The sequence below is a fragment of the Gymnogyps californianus genome, chromosome 7 (genome assembly GCF_018139145.2).
Source record: "Gymnogyps californianus isolate 813 chromosome 7, ASM1813914v2, whole genome shotgun sequence".
NCBI lineage: Eukaryota > Metazoa > Chordata > Aves > Accipitriformes > Cathartidae > Gymnogyps > Gymnogyps californianus.
This window is the reverse complement of record NC_059477.1, coordinates 13151548-13169613: the sequence shown is the minus strand read 5'-3', so window position 1 is coordinate 13169613 and position 18066 is coordinate 13151548. Positions and strand designations below refer to the sequence as shown.

At 40.4% G+C, this 18066-nt stretch overlaps 2 protein-coding genes across 2 annotated transcripts; one reads left to right on the top strand and one right to left on the bottom strand.

Annotated features, from left to right (window-relative positions):
• Window positions 1–243: 243 nt before the first annotated feature.
• Window positions 244–7112, bottom strand: MAIP1 (matrix AAA peptidase interacting protein 1). Its single transcript, XM_050899699.1, has 5 exons — window positions 6795–7112; window positions 5346–5417; window positions 3483–3609; window positions 2329–2479; window positions 244–516 (listed from the first exon to the last, which is right to left on the bottom strand). The coding sequence occupies exons 1-5, from the start codon at window positions 7110–7112 to the stop codon at window positions 438–440; spliced, it is 747 nt and encodes a 248-aa protein (XP_050755656.1). The 3' UTR covers window positions 244–437.
• Window positions 7113–7422: 310 nt separating this feature from the next.
• TYW5 (tRNA-yW synthesizing protein 5) lies at window positions 7423–17120 on the top strand. Its single transcript, XM_050899698.1, has 8 exons — window positions 7423–7509; window positions 8509–8663; window positions 11726–11795; window positions 12680–12724; window positions 13248–13385; window positions 14302–14389; window positions 14898–15014; window positions 16744–17120. Exons 1-8 carry the CDS (start codon window positions 7423–7425, stop codon window positions 16998–17000), a joined length of 957 nt encoding a protein of 318 aa, XP_050755655.1. The 3' UTR covers window positions 17001–17120.
• Window positions 17121–18066: the final 946 nt, after the last annotated feature.

Below are 18066 nucleotides of genomic sequence, written 5' to 3'. Positions count from 1 at the left end.
ATCTACCTCTATTTCATCTTGCATATTATTCAGTTATACATTGTACAGTCCCTAGGGAAAAAAGAAACATAGGAAAATAACTCAGAAAGGCCACCAGCCACGAAAGCGTTATTTATCTTCAAGTAGCACCATTTCTTCTCAGAATGTAAGAAATCGACATACACGTAATACTGGCCTGCGTGAAACTGCACTGTGTAAATGCCTTGGCTGAGCATTAGTACCAATTAAACTTGTACTAGCCTGTTCCAGAGAAAAGGCTTTATTGTAGTGGTGCAGCATAGAGTACGTTTCAGAAACAATTCTGGGAAACCAGACATACAAAATTCATCCCTCTTTTGGAGGAGAAGGCAGGAAGGGAAAAAAAGAGACCAAAAAAAGCCTGATATTTGTTACATCAGAACATTTACAATGGTACATAAAAAGACTGTAGAAGGCATTTATTCTAATAGCCTTGGATGTTCAATTCGTGTAATTGTCCAGTCTGGTTTTGCTCCTTCTGTAAATTCCCTTTGGAACCTGGAAAAGGAAAGACAGTAAGTGAAGAGTTGTTAAAATTTACTCGATGGTTAAAGAGCTACTAATACCAACAAGAAATCATGAAGAAATATTTTACTTCAGAGTTATTCCTGTAAAAGCTCCTTAGACTCTGATGCTTATACCCCAAAATGGAAGATCAAAATTATTCTATAGTAAGAAACAAAGTGCACTGACTTCACAGTGTTTTGGTTCAGATCCCACAGCCAGGATCAAGCAGCAACAGTAAAGACTCCAGTATCAAGAAAGCACTCAGTTTTCATAGCAGTAACTATGAACATAGCTTTGTGGCAGATATTCATCTTGAAATAAAGGGTTTCATTTAATGGGATGGTAACTGCATTGTAAAGGGAAATCACACGCTACGCATTCTACCTGAAAATTTTCATTTTTACTGAACTATACTTTAAAAAGTAATATATTTTCAGAAATACATCAAAGATCAAGCTAACAGTAGTACTGAATCTCCCTGAAAGAAAATTCTGCAGTTGTTGATAGGGAAATGAAAACATCCACCCCTATTTTCAAGGAGTCTTCCTCTTCCTTTTGTAGTCATTAATGCCTTCCTCCCTGAGCATGTCAGTTTTGACTGCTTGTTATCTAAAGGTAAGTCTGAGCTTCAAACTGAATATTCAGGCTCCCAAGTAATCTGCACATTGTGGGCAAGAGCAGTATAACCTCATTGCTTTGCAATTACATGCAAATCCACTCCTGGAAACTGTCTTCTCCAGACACCCAAATACTTAACGCTAGGCTTCCAAGGCCTGTAGTATCTTTGCCCATTTGAGTTTAGGTTAGCGCTGTAAATAGCAGAGGGAAAGCATACTTGCAAAGATCTCTCTGCTGGGGATTAGGAAGGTATTTAGGGCTTTAAGGGCAGGCTCTTGAGGTTAATGGAGCCTCAGAAGCCTCCAGCTCTAAGGAAGATGTTGAATTCAGCTATGGGACGGATCCACAAAAATCCATCCAGGCAAAAAGCATTGGTGTCCTTTGTTTCAGAGCTCCTCATCAACTAGACCCCATAGTCTCTCCATTTCAAACGTGGGTGTAGAAGTCATTGATTATATTGCACTTCTCACACAAAAATCCTCCCTTTTCCCAACTTCTGAGAATGTTACTTTCAGCACATTTTGCCAACTGTGCAGATATTTCTGCACTGCTCTGACATCAGTACACTAACACAGACATTATTTACAAGCATTCCTATGAAAATCCATCTACCTAATATATGCTTTGAGGGCTTAGATCAGAGTGGCATGAACACCAGGTGATGCTTGCTTTGTTCTGCCTTTCTGCAGAAAGCATTTGGCTAAATAATTTCCTCTTTCATGAGCTACTTTTTCAGCTAATTGCAGTTCTGACTTTTGTGCGGGAAGTGACAAGTCAGCAGCACCACACTTGACTGCCTGGCTTGACTGCATTGCTGTTAGCTGTGCTACAAGAAATGGGAAACAAGAACAGATATTGGCCTATTTCCTGAAAGCTGCAGGAGCAGTATAGGAAAGGATCAGAAACCTCATTCAATGCTCCAACTATTGCTCTTCCTGATAGAGTTCCCATTAATGTCAACTCAGAAGCAAAGTAATAACATAATGACGTCAAGGGGTATTTAAAAAATTTGGCCCTAGAATCAGAACTGGAAAGCTGGATGAGAACTAACTTAGTTAGAATCAAGGTAAATTAAAACATACCGAGTTCTGCACTGGCACAGTGTGAATGCTTTCAGTTCACAAATTGCTTTCCACATAGCCAGCCCATGTACATGGAGGAAAAAAAAGGGACAAGTAAACTTACTCATAGTTTGCTGTTAAAAGATGTCTTTTCTCTTTTGTGCTTTCATCTCCAAACACAATCTGGAAAACTTTGGTTTCACCTGGTACTTCATCAGGTAGGTTAGCACCATTCAGATACCAGAAACGCATCAGGATGCTAACAAACTTTCTTCCTGTTGGAAGTAAATCAAAGCATAAGGTAGATCTCATGTTTCTCATTGGTCAAATACTCCTATTTGCTACCTAGCGTATATTCTAGGGAGACCCTGGAAGGGCAGCTGACTTCAGCCATAAAGAATGCATGATAGAATAATGAATGATAAAGCTATTTAAAGCTGTATTCATGCTGTTTAGCAACAATAAAAACACACTCTGTAGAAAGGTATGTATTTTATCATGCGTGTTGCATGACATTGTACATAATCAAACCATACGAAAAAAAGCTGGTTACCACAAGGTCCAAAGCCAACTACTGATACTACAAAAGTATGTAGAGTAGTTGAAACTCAGGAGCAATCTAGGAGAAAAAAAAAATCCCTATCTCCCAAAACAGGAAAAAAGCTCACTGGGTCTGACAATTTGAAATGCTCATTGGAAGACCCATGGTTAGACTATAAACCATCTCATCTGTGTCTGATAGTGAACTGAGCACATAATGCTGGTATTCAACCAAAAGAAAAACTTGTTTGAGCTCATCACTAGCTTAAAACAAAACAAAACAAAAAAACAAATCAAGAAGTCCTAGAACAAAGTATATTCCATGAAAACAGAAAAGAAGACAGCAAAATTTATTTCATTATCCATCCTTCACTATTCTTCTTGGAAGATGTATTTTCATTGCTGAAGCAAACAGCTTTCTGCATATAGTAGAATAATTGTTTTTGAGTGGTTTGAGATTGCTAAGCACTAATAATGTAAAAATCTGAAATCACAAAAGAAGAGGAATGAGCAAAACCTAAACAGAAGTCAAAACAGTACCATGACTTATTAACAATAATCTCTCAGTTTCTGGTTTAAAAGGAAATCAAGGAACTATATACAGATGAACTATAAACAGAAAAACAAAGAATGAGAAACAGTACTCAAAAACACATGTGTAAGGAGAATGCCTGCTTAGCAGCAAAACCAGGAAATAAGACTGCCCACTGCTGAAATGTTTTAGAATTGTAAACATACCATCATCATCATAGTAAATGCGAACATCTCCTTCTGTTGTGTACATGATTGCATCAATGTCAGCTGCTAAAGCATCCCTGTGATTGTCAGGGAGCAAAGAAATCTTTTCCTTCAGCACCTGAAGTACCTAAATTCAGAAAAACTGTCAGGTTTTCATTAGGAAACTGAAGTAACAATCTTTTCTACTGCAGGTAATAAAACGAGCTATATCGCTAAAACATTTGTATAACATATACAACAGCAGAAGTGAAAAAGCACGGGGAAGTTTGGGCACTTCCAAACCCTAATTCAGCAATATTAAAGAAGATCCATTTACTGCTCAAACCAATGAAAACCAAGTATTTTAAAAAAATGTTTAGAAAAGGTACTGTCAAAACAGAAGTTGCAAAGCAAGGCATGTAAGCCCAGAAAATACCAGTTAAGCTTGCTTCCACAATCATACTTACACTCTGCCTTCTCACTGCTGATTTCTCACTCTGTGTATATTCCTTAGCTTTTGATTAAATTATTTCTCAGTTATCTTTCATAATTTCTTTGAAAATCAGTTCCATTACCACTAAGTTTATCTTTGCCATTCTAATTCCACATTCCCATTAGAAAAAGTTTAAACACTTGCAAATCAGAAAAGACTGAAAAATCGTTGCTCTGGGGCTGAAATTCCATACCGCATTCACATCCACAGTATTTGAGTGTCCTAAGACCTACACAGCTGTGTTAAGTAGCAAAAGGGTGTGGTGCACGAACTGAACAGAGGCATCACCTCAAACACCACATGAGAAAGACACGTCACAAGGAAGGATGAAGATGTGCAGCACTTATTTTTAACTCATACTCAGTTTTTAGCCTAAGTTGAATTGCCATTTTTGAATAACAAACAAATCCAGAGGTCACATGGAAGCAAGAGGCAATCTTCACTACAAGACATTGGTTTCTAGTACATTCTGCAGGTGTAAAATTCACTGGCCAAAGCAACAACAAAGTAGTATGGTGTCACAGCCTCATCCACTACATGCTCTGGTTACATGAGGTCTCTGGATCAACGTTAACCCGATCACCTGAAGAATTTAAGATGAGCAGAGGAAGAGGAGATGCTCTTTCAAAACAACTATAAGAAACAAACTCACATTTTATTGCTATCTCTGCTCAGAGAGAGGAGGCAAGATTGTCCAGTGGGGATGCACTAGAACAGCACCAAAATTTTTGCTGCAAAGGCATGGGTGGCAATAGGGCAGGCCAAGTATCTCCTCCACTTGACTGATGCATCTGCTACCTCCGTCCCCTGGGAAGGCCAAGACAACTTCAGCAATTAAAAATTCATAAAAATACAGAACACACAGCACCGATGTTTAACTAGCCAGGTCAGCCATATCCCTGAGGCCATAACACAAGACTGAGGCCTTCCAGCCGAAAGCAGTAATTGGCTGTATGATCTGCTTGGGGGTGGGAATGTATTAGTGCAGCAGGGATGAGCACAAACCAGTTCCTTTGTTCATCTGAATTCTGGTGCACAGACCAGAAGTGTCAGCTATCTGCCTGCACCAACAGAGGTATGCAATTCCACCTGCCATCCAGAACCCACTGCCTTTCAGTCCTTTCTGTACACTGGTAATCTTTTGGGCAATTGGTCCTTACGCTCAATGGCAAGAATATATATATTTTTTTTAAATACAGTAACTTTAAAATTGTAAAACTGTTGAAATTAAACATAAAAAAGCTGCAGGACAAACAATTACCCTGTTCCGCATTATGTGTTTTTTCCCTAATTAAACCAAACTGGCAGTATTTGTAGATAATGACAGGCTGAATGCATGTTACTTCATAATGGAAAATCAATTGCTAGAAAAAGAGATGGAAAGCATTTACCTCTGCTGATACAAGTTCATCCAGCAGGTCAAGTTTACGCTGAGACAGCAGCTTTGAAACAACAGAAAAGGCCTACCAAAAGAGAAAAAAAGAGAGAAATACATGAACAAATAACACTAGGTTGGCTTATTTTTCAGACAAACCCATCATTTTGTGACAAGCTACCCAAATATTCCATGATTTAAGATTTCAATGTTTGCAGAGTGTACCACCATTGAAATGGAAGCCCTCCAGCATTAAAAAAGTGATTCCATGAACTGATAAAAACATAAGGTTTCTTTTCAGTCTCTCATTTAAAGCATCAAGCCTTTTAATAACAGGCAAGTGAATGCATAGTTTATGAAAAAAAAAGCATTACAGTAACCTATATAAGTTGTTTTTACTCTCTTTTTGATAATCCAGTCTATGTCTTTCCCTGTAAACCTTTTGTTCTCCTGTCCCCTTTCCCAGCTCATCTCCTGCTGTCAGTCAAAACAGAAGCACCAGTTTATAAAATTTCTTTATAAATCTGGTTTAGTCTCTAAACTTCAGGAAACTCAACTCCCATTTTCCGCTCAATTTTGCAGGTATATTTACATACAATAATGGCTCTCCATATGCAAACAGTGTACTTGTGAAATGCAGACAGAGTGTTTAGGACTCTATAGCAAGTAAAAACAAACAAAAAAAACCAGGGCAAGGCAAAACAGGTGGTTCTGCACCCATGGCAACTAATTCAGTGTAGGTTTTTTTTTTTTTCTCTCTTGAACTGATCTTCAGCATTTTAACATTCTGTCCCCTACCACCTGGTGTGTTGTTTTGAGCTGTTTTTTGTTTGTTTTTTTAAATTAAATACAATAACTGAAGTTTCACAGTAGGTAAGTCTGTAATTTTTACATGATTAGCTTTGAGATCACTACCTCTTTGACACGTTCTGTTGACAAAGCTCACTGGATTCATAAATTCAGAGAAACAAATATATGCACCAGCTATATGCCTGCCTAATCTTTGTCATTTTAGGAAAACCAGCTAAGAGGAGATATATTTCCCCTTAAAGTCTCTAAAACATCTGGAAGCACCTTCCTTCATACTACTTTGGGGGATAGCTAAACCAGCTCATTTTAATTCTGGAATCTAGGAAAAGAAAACAAGTCTGAAGAAAAGCGCACCTCTGATTATCCCCGCTTCCCCCAGAAGTGAGGTACTTGGAGCCAAAAGCGGGGAACTCCATCTATTTCACACACGAGAGAACGCAGGCAGGCGCTACGACGTCCGCATGTGAAATTAAACCCGGGCACCGGCAGCCCCCTCGGGAGCCTCAGCGGGGCCGCCCTGAGGGGCCGCCGGCGGGCCGGGGCGCAGCCAGCACAGCTCGGGCACCTTTCCCCTCAGGCAGGCCGGCCCCTCTCGCCTCCCTGAGGCACCGCACCGGGCCGGGCGACCGAGCCCCGCCGACCGTTCGGCGCTCACCTGCTTGGCCCCCCGCGTGAACTCCTCAATGCTGAACTCCTGGTCGAAGTAGAGGCGGATGAGGAGGTAATAGAAGCGGGTGCGGAGCCAGGCGAAGGGGCTGGTGATCCTCACCACCACCACCCGCCGCTGAGGACCCTCGGCCTCCGGCCCCTGCCCGGCGGTGCTGGCGAACCGCGCGGCGGGCCGGAGCGGGCGGAGCCCGCACAGCGGCAGGGCTGAGGCGGCGGCGGGCGGTGGCGGGACCCGGGCCGCCGCCGGCGCCGCGAGCGCGCGCGCGAGCCAGCGGCCGCGGCCGGGAGCCGCGCGCAGCGCCATGATGGCCGCTGTCCCCGCCCCGTCCGATCGGAACTCCCGCTCCGCGGGAAACAGAGCCGACCCGCCGCCGGTTCCCTCGCGGCGGGGCGTCCTCCGGAGGCGGCGGACGTCCGGGTGACCGGCGGTTCCGATCGCGCTGGCTCAGAGGAGCGCGCAGTCACCGCGGGACCCGCCTCCCGGAGAAGGGAAGAATCCGCTGCTTCCCCGGCCCTTGCCTGGCGGGAGGAGGCGGGGAACGCTTCTGCGCGAGCTCTCCTTTCCGGGGGGAGCGGCGGGGAGGCGGACGCGGGTCACCGGCGCGCAAGCGGCCATGGAGCGGCGCGAGCAGCCGGCGGTGCCGGTGGCGCGGCTGGCCGGGGTCACGCGGGAGCAGTTCCTGCGAGACATCTACCCCCGGGTACGGCTCCGCTTCTCTCGCCTCCGCGCACCCGGGCGGCCCGGAGTCGCTCCGCAGCCGCGCGGGGGAGGGTGGGGTTCAGCGGCCGCGGTGGGCCCGGGGCAGCGGCCCGGCCCGAGCTGGCTTGGCGCAGGCCGGGTGGTGTGAGCGGGGCCCCGCTGGAGCGGGCTGGGACTGTACGGGGAGACGAGGGAAGACGGAAGATTTGCTGTGAGGCCTCCTCACCTGGCAGAGCTAGTGCGGACGGAGCGCAGGTTTTGGTTTCGTGTGTTTCCTCAGAGGTGTCATGATCCGTTAAGTTGAATGTGAGTTCAGGAGCTTCTCCAGGCAAATCCCTTCTGAGCTGCTGAAAAGCTCCGAGAGCTGATCCCTCTGGGAGCTCATTTTCTTTGGCAGTGGTTAAAAAAAGTGCGGTTGCTGTTTTTGTTGCTTTGTCATCGCTGCTTCCTCTTTTCTCCAAGGTCCCGATTCAAAGCAAAAGTGTCTTCCTACTGATTTTTGTGCGTGCACTGGATCAAACCTGTTCGTGGTTGTCAGCATCAGGGAGCCTTAATATAGGTGGAAAGAGCTTCTTTCATGAGAACATATAGCACCACCATAGCTCACCGGCTACACCTTAACTATATGGTCTTTTGTCTGTTTTCTGCCAAGCTCTGGCTAGAATGAGTAAAGCTATTCCTTAGTCTGGCTAGATTCCTCAATGGCCCCAGCACAAAGTGAGTGTTAAAATTGTCTTTGCCTCTCTATATTCTTCCTTACTCAGCTAGGAAAGAGGATCTAGTAAATAGAGAAACAGTTCCACAATTTACTGCATTTTGTTTCAACATTCAGTGTTGCGAGTCACATTGTTTGTTTGTGAACAGATCAGTTGTGACTTTGTGTAGTGAGTCCCAGTATTCAACTGACTTGTTTGCGTGTACTTAGTTTGAAAAACTAATTCTGATTTTTTTCCACTGGATGCTACGATCATTTCACCATTGAATTTTTTTTGTTCCTTAGAGAAAGCCAGTAGTGCTGAAAGGAATGGAACTGGGCACTTGCACAACCAAATGGACAGTAGATTACTTGAGCCAAGCCGAGGGATCTAAAGAAGTAAAGATTCATGTTTCTGCGGTGCCACAGATGGATTTCCTCAGTAAGAACTTTGTGTATAGGTACTTCATTCCTAAGCCTCTTGTATTTTAAAGGCATGTGCTTGTAACTTTCAGACATACAGCGCATCTGTTTGAAGCTGAGGGTGAGCATATGAAGATACTTTGTGAAAACTTTAAATTACGTATCAAAGTGCTGTCCTTGATTTCCCCCTCTTCTTTTTATTCCACAAATATCTCAACACCCTGAATAAATACTACAAGGGTGAAAGGAGGGGCCAAACAGGGCCTTAAAAGTGATGGCATGAAGAAGTGTTATAAAGATATTTTGACAGAGCACTGTTGTAGGAAATTTGAGCCTGACATTTGCTGGCGTTAATAAAAAAACCAAACCAAAACCCCCTTGATACTAGGTGATATGCTATTTTGTTCTAATTATATGGTGCGTTTTCAATGTTACTGAATAGTGCTAGTTTCTGACTCACCATGTGTCTGAACCTCTTTGAAAGCTGCCATGTGGCAGGCATGCTATTCCACTCTAGAGGGATGTTATTAATTAGAACCAAGCTCCTTTCAAAGTTAGCATGTGCAGTTCTCAGAATCTTCAAACTACTGGATATCACACATTTCACCAGCTCTTTAATCTTGATGTGGGTCACATAAACTCTTGATCTCCCCTGAAGTTCCTCTCACGTAGCTGCCAGAACATTTCTTTGGAGTTCATCTAATCTCAGTCATTGTGTTGTTCTTCAAGGGTAAACGCCTTTATTTTAGTTGTTGTTTGTTTTCCCTAAGTGGGAGCAAGATGTGTTTGGTCTGTTAAACTTTTAAGAAGGCTGAAGCATACACTGTAAGTGTAAACAAGCTACAAGTCTCTATGAGTGGAGCCTGTTGTTCAGGAGAAAAAACACCCTATAATCATGCTATATTCTGCTCACTGCATAATGAACTTTTGAATCTTTGAAATTAGGTTGTACTTGAATGACTTTGCCTTATCTCCATATTTCCTTTTCCCCGCTCTACTTTGTTTCTTATTAGAGTATCTCTTACTGTGAGTTCACTTACAGTTGATCCGGCTTGCTAGTTTTAGCAGGTTTGTAGACAGCCATATGGAGGTGCTCTGATGACGCTTCATTATAGCAGGTGTTAGAACTTACACCGACTTCACTTGAAATTCAGGAAGCTTTGACCCTTTCCACAGCAAGCCCCCCATTCTAATATGAAGGGAGAATAAGCAGAACTAAAAGAATAGAAACACTGAGGACTTAACCTGCAGTTCCATGTGTTTAAACTGATGCACGTGAGTAGTACTGCAGTCCTGTTCCAAGTTGCGTGCTCCTACCCCTGTCTTTGTGTTGGTTCTGGTACTCATTCAGTCATGTTGTGATGTGCTGCAGAAATCTGAATGTTTTTCTGCTGTTTTAGCTTTGCAAGCAGGTTCACCATGAGGTCAGATGAGTGCCAGTGCTAGTGTAAGGGAGGAGATGGGATGATTAGGGTAAGAAAGCCAGGGCAGAGCTGTGGCAGCACCAGCATGCATCAGTTTAAGCTGTCGTGGAGCTGTGCTCTCACTTTCTTCAGCAGCAAATGTAAATGGGCATGATATAACAGTTCAACTGAAGTCAGAGGGTTTGTTTTTGTTTGTTTTTCCATTGACTTCCGTGGTTGTTGTATTTGACTATTACAAACAAGCCTAAAATGTTTAAAGAAGTGGTCTAAGTACTGTCAGATGCAGGTCACATTCTGGTAGAAGGGATAACAGGATCACGAAAAATTTTGCTTGAGGATAGTTTCTTAACCCTGGGTACTTGGTGGTTGCTCTGAAATTTGATGTCTACATGCAATATATTCGTTATCCAGTGACACTTAATGTGAGATGGTGAGTTGAATGAACATAACATTGAATTTATAACATAATATTCATAACAATGAATACATGTCCTGTTACTAATTGTGCTTGGTTTGCCATTCAGCTATCAACTGATGCCAAAATCTGTAATCCTTATGAAAATCTCCCATTATTTAAATATGTAACACTTTTATTGACTTTGGAGGGACAGGCTCTAATGCCCAGTGATTGTTTTTGAATCTTCTGAAGTTGTGCTTAATAAGTTCAAGGAAAACTGTAAAGAAACACTTGAAAATACCAAGATTCCTGTGTTTTGCTCAGCTGAGGTAGCACATATTTTAAAAAAAGTCAGATAACTGAAGTGAATTTTATAGATCTACAAATGAAGATAGGTATTTGTGTTCATGTACAAATTCATAGCAGAAAATGCATAGATATAAACATATGTATATCACCTGCAGTAGTTTTCTTGATGCTGAGCTTTTCTGCAAATTTATAAAAATGTACAGTAAACAAGCCTAAAAGTGACACACTGTTAGAGAAATAGTCTAAGCAAGTATTGTCAGGTGTTGGCCACAGTTTGAGTCTAATTTGACTGTGAAGAAATTTCTTGCACTGTGACTCATATCATTCAGACCTCTTAAGCTCAAGAAGGGATCTTATCAAAGTGTATATCAAGTATATCACCTTATCAAATAGGTGATGGAGGGAGTAAAGAAGATGGAGCCGGATTCTTCTCAGTGGTTCATGGTGACAGGACAAGAGGCAATGGGCACAAGTTGAAATACAGAAACCTCTGTTAAACTATTTAAAAAAAACCCCTCTCTTTTACAGTGAGGGTGGTCAAACAATGGAACAGGTTACCCAGAGAGGTTATGGAGTCTCCATCCTTGGAGACACACAAAACCCAACTGGACGCTGTCCTGGGCAATCTAGTGTAGTTGACCCTGCTCTTGGCAAGGGGGTTGGACTGGAGGATCTCCAGACGTGCCTTCCAGCCTCAGCAGTTACATGATTCTGTTTGGATATACATTGGAACAATTTACTAAAGCAGAGAGGTTTGTAAGTGTAGGATTTCTATCTCAGCAGAACTCTTCAAACATCCACTGCAAACACTGATTAGTCACCATGTTAAATAAAAAAAAAAAAAAAGAGCAGCATATTGCATCTTCAGTTATACTAGATATAGTAAGGGAGCTTATGATTTTAAACCTGGCATTTAGACCATGTGTTGTTACATTGATTCATTGTATAAATTTAAATATTTATATTTCAGAACTCTGCCTTTTGATACATTTGTACAAAGAGCAGCTGAAGTCAAACACAAGGAGTACTTTCTTTCTGAGGTAATTTCCTTAGTGTCACAGTTTCTTCTGTCAGTTATTTTGTCAGTATATGGAGGGGAAAATGATGAATTGTAATTTAAAGTCTTACTCCAGTAAAGCACTTGATCTTAGAATTAACTGTTTTGTGTGGCTTGGAGCCAAGGGAAAAAATGTGGAGAGAAGTAATTTTTCTCAGAAGTTATTTTGTATGTGTACAGTGTGGTTCATTCTGTTTCTGTTAACAAAAACTGCTTACATGAACAAAAATTCCAGCATAAAATTTAGAAATCAAACCTTGCTTTAGAATAATAACTGTATCATTTATGTGTTTTGCAAGAAAATGTCATGAAGACATTTTGGAGTTTGATTATATCCGCTATCAAAATACAAATACAGATTTATTGTAACATAATTTGTGAGCAGCAAATGTGTGGCTATCTTTACATATCAGTGTTCAAATTAGGGATTTTTCAGGTAACTGTGATTAGGAAGCAGTTTTGAATGCAGACATGCTTTTCACCTTATATGCTACATAGGATGCTGTAAGTTTTGAAGCCAATTGAAACAGCTTCCTGCATCTTCAGTTCCTGAAGAACTTAAATTATAATCTGCATTTGCTTTGAATCTGTTTAGTAACAGCAATGCTGAAGCAGTTGACAAGTCTCCTCCCACTTTACTCTTCTACTCTCAGTTAACTATTTTTCCCATTTCTTGAGATGAACAGCAGGGAGCAGTAGAGTAAAGGCAGTATAACAAAGTAGCTGAATTTGTAAATGCCATTTATTTGTACCATATTTTAATGAAGCCCTGCATTAGATTAATGAGAAAATACAGGCTCTTTGTTTAAGTGTGTTTGTAATTCTTATTAAAAAACCAAAACAAATCTCTTTTTGCATTCTCTTCAGGATGAAAAGTACTATCTGCGATCAGTGGGTGAAGATGCTAGGAAGGTGAGTTACTTGAGATTACGGTTCTAATATTGTAAAGTCGCAGTTTAGGAATACTTTTAAAAGCCTGTTGTCATTCGCTGGCTGTGTAGTACAGGCATACAACTTGTTTATGGTCACTTGGCCTGTGAATCTGACTGGATTTAGGTCAGAATATTTAAACATAAGTGTCTAAAATAGTTGCTGTTATATGAGTGCTTAGCTGATCACTAAAGAGTACATTCCTCACTTCCCATTCTTTAGCTTTTGTTGTAAACTAATATAAAAGGATTTCTGATGATCTCTTGCTGCTTCAGTGTGATTTCTAGCAGCCATGCTTCAAACCAGCTCTCTGGCTGTTCTTATTAATATCGTTGACCAAGTCAATGCTGAAAGGGTGACCACCAAAAAGCATTGCTATTTTCAGCTATTCACCAGTGCTGAAGTTCTAGCCCTGTGTTTCATATGATGGGAAATGATAGTGAAGTGCTCCCTTATTTTAATGTGCATATATGGTTCTCTAAGAGTTATGTCCTTTTTGTTTCAGGATATTGCAGATATCAGAAAGCAGTTTCCCATTTTGGCAGAAGATGTTCAGATTCCAGAGTATTTTGAGAAGGAACAGTTTTTCTCTAGCGTCTTCCGGATCAGCTCAGCTGGATTACAGTTATGGACACATTATGATGTAGGTAATACATGTGTTTAGCATAAAATGTTGCAGATGACATTACCAAGTTGAGATATTAAGGTGCAAATCTCTGACAAAGATCAGTTAATGACAAACTTCACATATTTTGAAATAGTGAAATGAATCACATTCAGTGGTACAGTGAATTTTAAATAGATATATTATGTGGGCTTAATATCTTATTGTTTTTATGTCTAATTCCATACTTGTAAGATTAAATGATGTTTGATTTTGTTCCCCCCCCCTTTTTTTTTACTGTTTTGAGTTTCAGTTAAAAATCTGAAACACAGTAACTTTCAACACTTTCGTCTTCAAGATTACCTTCATTTTTTTATTCTAATGGCCAGATTGTTGGTAATTGTACAATGATTGTGGTGGTCTGTTGCTGCAATGCAGCAGATTCCAAATAAGATTGGCTTCTAACATTGTGCAGTGTAATTCTAAATAAATCTATTTATAAGAAAAATAGGGGGGTTTGCATTATAATTAGAAAAAGAATCCTTTATCAATAGAAAGTCAGCAAAATGAGGTAGGGGTAACACTGAAAAAGAAAAGGAATCCCAAATATATTTTGTATTATATTTTGCTGGTTTATATGTCTAAAATATGGTATGTCTTTGTGTTTTAAGATGGAAGAACTTGATTCCTATTTAAGGAAAAACACAGTTGTTGGAAAGCAATATTGTGTTCCCAGATATACTGTTTGTCAAGAATGTGCAGCTAAGGGGATGAAGTAACTCACATTCTTGAGGTTTTTTTGATTAACTATATGTGAAAGCTCTTTTAGCTAATTCTTAACACGTGAAGGTTTAAATAATTCCCTCTTTTAAGCTGATGGTATTTTAGATTAGTTGCAGGCTATGTATTCATTCTTAACTCTTGGCTGACATCTCTCTTACTATGCTTATTCCAGGTAATGGATAACTTCTTAATCCAAGTAACAGGGAAAAAAAGAGTTGTTTTGTATAGTCCTCGAGATGCACCGTATTTATATTTATCAGGTATGCATGTCATATATATCTAGTTCAGAGTTTGGTGATCGTAGTTGCCTTTCCAGCTCACAAGTGTTGCACTGTAGAAAAAAATCTCTAACACACAGCTTGATGTAAAAGAAGTCATTTGGTCCCTTAACTCTGATCCTGTTTGCTTTAGTCAAAGCTAATCATTTTAGTGGGGCAGGTTAGGAAATTTGCAAAGAGCACAGCAGCTTTGCCTGGTTCCGTTTTCAGCACCTAACTGTGGAGGAGTACAGTGTTCTGTCTGGATTCAAAATAGTGCCTTTTAGTGTTAATAAGGTTGCAGTTACAGGAGAAATATAGACAACAGGAGAACATGTCTCTTCAGTAGATGAGGAGTGCCATCAGCTTTCCCTGGTTTTTGGAAGAGTTACAGAACAATACACCAGTATTAAATTTGATTCAAGAACTGCCATTTCCAGCAATGTGATAATGCTTTGTTACTGTTGGAAGAGTAGGAACGTTTATTCATGACTTCTGAAAACTCTCCTAGGTACTAAGTCAGAGGTGCTGGATGTGGATAACCCAGACTTAGAGAAATACCCCCTTTTTGTGAAAGCCAAGCGTTATCAATGTTTTCTGGAAGCAGGAGATGTGTTATTTATTCCAGGTAAGTAACAAATAGTTCCTGACCATGTTGTGTTTTTAAACAGTTTTGTTTGCAATTTCTCATTTCTAGGGATGGTAAGAGGTTACTAAAGCATTTCTGTGTTATGAATAGGAGCATCTAAAGACATTGGCAAAACTTGTCTACTTCTTCCAACTGTACTAATTAGCCTAATAAAAGGTATTATTATATCTACCTACAAATCTTGCCTTCCCTCAAGATTACACTGTATGCTTCTGAATTTGTCTCTTAATAGATTAGCACTATAAAATCAACCCGTGAAATCTGAAATTACTTCAGTGACCTGAGTTTTCTGATGACAGAATTTGAGTGAAGTACCATTTCTGTTCGTCTGTAGCTCTGGCACTTAAGAACTGTGAGGCATGTGATTTGATGAGAATTACGGATGAAAGAGTTATTGGACCTTCTAGAAATTTATAATCACCTTTGGGGAATGGAAAGACAAGTCCTAATCATTTTTCTGCACAAGCAGAATATATAAAGCTGCTTCCTGGGCTGAGATGACAAAATTCTCATGATCAGGGAAAGGCATTTGAACTACTTGTTCTATTGAACTACTCCTACTTGTTGTTAATTTTTTATTTTAACTCATCATGAGCTTGTGGCAGATACTTATTCTGTTGCTTTTCATATTATCTGGGCAATATAAACAGGCCAGTAAACAAGACGGCAGTAGGTTTTTAGGAAGTTTTAAAATAGATTCTTAGCCTTGGACTCGTTACTTAATTTTGAACTTACCATTTGTGTTTCTTTCTAAAGAAACTTTTGGTTACAGTTAGTGAAAGGTATGTCACGCTGTTGCTAATGTCAGCATACATAATTTCTGTTTTGTTCTATGCAGTACAGATACTAGTTTGTCTTTGCCAGTAGGTGTGCTGGTAAACTTAAGACACACTCAGCACTCTTTAAGAATGACTGGGGAGTATAGGGATTTTTGAGTCCGCAGAATGGTGCTAGCTTTGTCAGCATTCTGGAATGCATATCACTGAAAAAAGATGTTCTTTGAGAAATGTGTGTGGTTATTATGGAGAAGGTAGAAGCAGCCTCTCTTCCTAACCTGAAAGAAACTTCTTGTTCATTTCTCAGAATAAGCTTTTCTATGTCTTCAGCACATACAAGCAACTAAGCTGCAATAAGCACAGCATTCAGTATTTTAGCTTAAAATTCGAAATAGGGTAAATATACCATATTAAACTTATTTTTAAAATGTAGTCGATGAGGCAAAAATGTCTTTGCTTCCTTACTACAGCTATGATGATTCAACTGAAAAGCCTCATGACTTTACTATGAAAAGATTAGCAACTTGCGTGGGTGATCTGGCTGATGCTGGTGGTTTCCATTAGTGCTTGGACAATCTGTGCAAGGTTAGGGACTAAATCTATGAAAATAGATACCTGCATTCAGAGTAGAGATGAGTGAGGTGAACAGGGAAGATGTCTTATTTTCACCCTACACACACTTATTGTTTGCTTACATTTGAGTATCTCGTTATACTTCAGCAATTGTTACTTTTGTGTGAAGTTATGGATCGTCTTGAAGAACTTCTTAAATTTGGTACGTGATATATTCAGGATGAATATTTACAAATAAACAAGAAATACAGTAGTTGAGGCTTTTCCTCAACTAGATTTAGTCTGGGCAATTCTGACACTTGTTATGAGTCACGTAGAAGTTTCAGATAGTAATTTTCAGGACATTCTTCTTTCTACAGCTTTGTGGTTCCACAATGTAATTTCTGAGGAATTTGGAGTGGCACTGAATGTCTTTTGGAAGCACCTTCCTGCTGAGTCCTATGATAAAAGTGACACTTACGGAAATAAAGATCCCACGGCAGCCTCTAGAGCTATACAGATCTTGGACAGGGCCTTGAAAACACTTGAAGAACTACCTGAGGAATATAGGGATTTTTATGCTCGGAGAATGGTGTTACGCATCCAAGAAAAAGCCTATAGGAATGATTATGGATAAAATAACACAGTGTAATTCAGCAAGCTCCTGTGAAAGTAGAAAATTGTATGTTAATACGGAAACTGTCCATGTGTACATACATACACTTTCTGTAAGGCTAATAAAAACTATGTTGATAAACATTCATCTATAACAAAGTTTATCTTGTAGATTTTTTTCTTGTTTTTCTTCATGTGCAGTGAGTACACAGTCTGCTTGATCTGGAGATGGTCTCTCTTCTACAACAAGGCATACATTTGCAGTGCCTGCACTTACAACTCTACTTTTTTGGAGTGTTCTACTTAAATTTTTCTGAACAAAAGTTTTGGTGGCTGGGCTGGGCTGACAGCATGTATGCTTAGAAGTAACTGCACGTCTTCCTGAATGCTACCTCGTTTGCTAAAGTTTAGGAAAGCCATAGTGGTTTCTGAGGAGGTCCAAGAAAGCCATTGGTGGTGGTTTTAACAGTCATGGTTCTTTTTGAGTAATAGCCTGGTAATAAGTGTGGGGAGCTTCTGCTCTCCCCTGTGGTGAAACTGAGAGTGGGCATGGGAAAAAAGCAAAAGCTAATCACGCAAGTTTAAGCTTAGAATTATGCAGCAGCTTGACTGCAGGGTAAATGATTTACCCCTTTCTTAGCTGAATAATGTATTGTGCAGGAAACCTTGTTTGTCACTGCCCCAGTGCAGTCAGGCAGCATTGCTGTTTCTGCAGCTGTGAAACACTTGCAATGAATGTGGCCACAGATCCATCCAGCTACAGTCCTAGAATCTGAAATGAAGTTCATAGTTCTGGAGTAGATGTGGAATCTGTTGGGAGCAGTATTTGAGATGCATTACGTTACCATATGAAAGAGGGTTGCATCGGACCTTTTGGGATGGAGCCTGTTGTACAGGCATTGTAGATGGTTACTTTTCAGCAGATTGCGGTGCTTAGAAAAGCCTTGTGAAATAAAGATGGGCATCTCACAGGAAATATAGGTTTTCATTGTCCCTTTGAAATCCCTCTGATGTTATTACTTGTGCTGTTTGGGGAATGCAGCATTTATCTGACTTAGGTCAGTCTGTTACTTCTAGCGGTGTTTTTT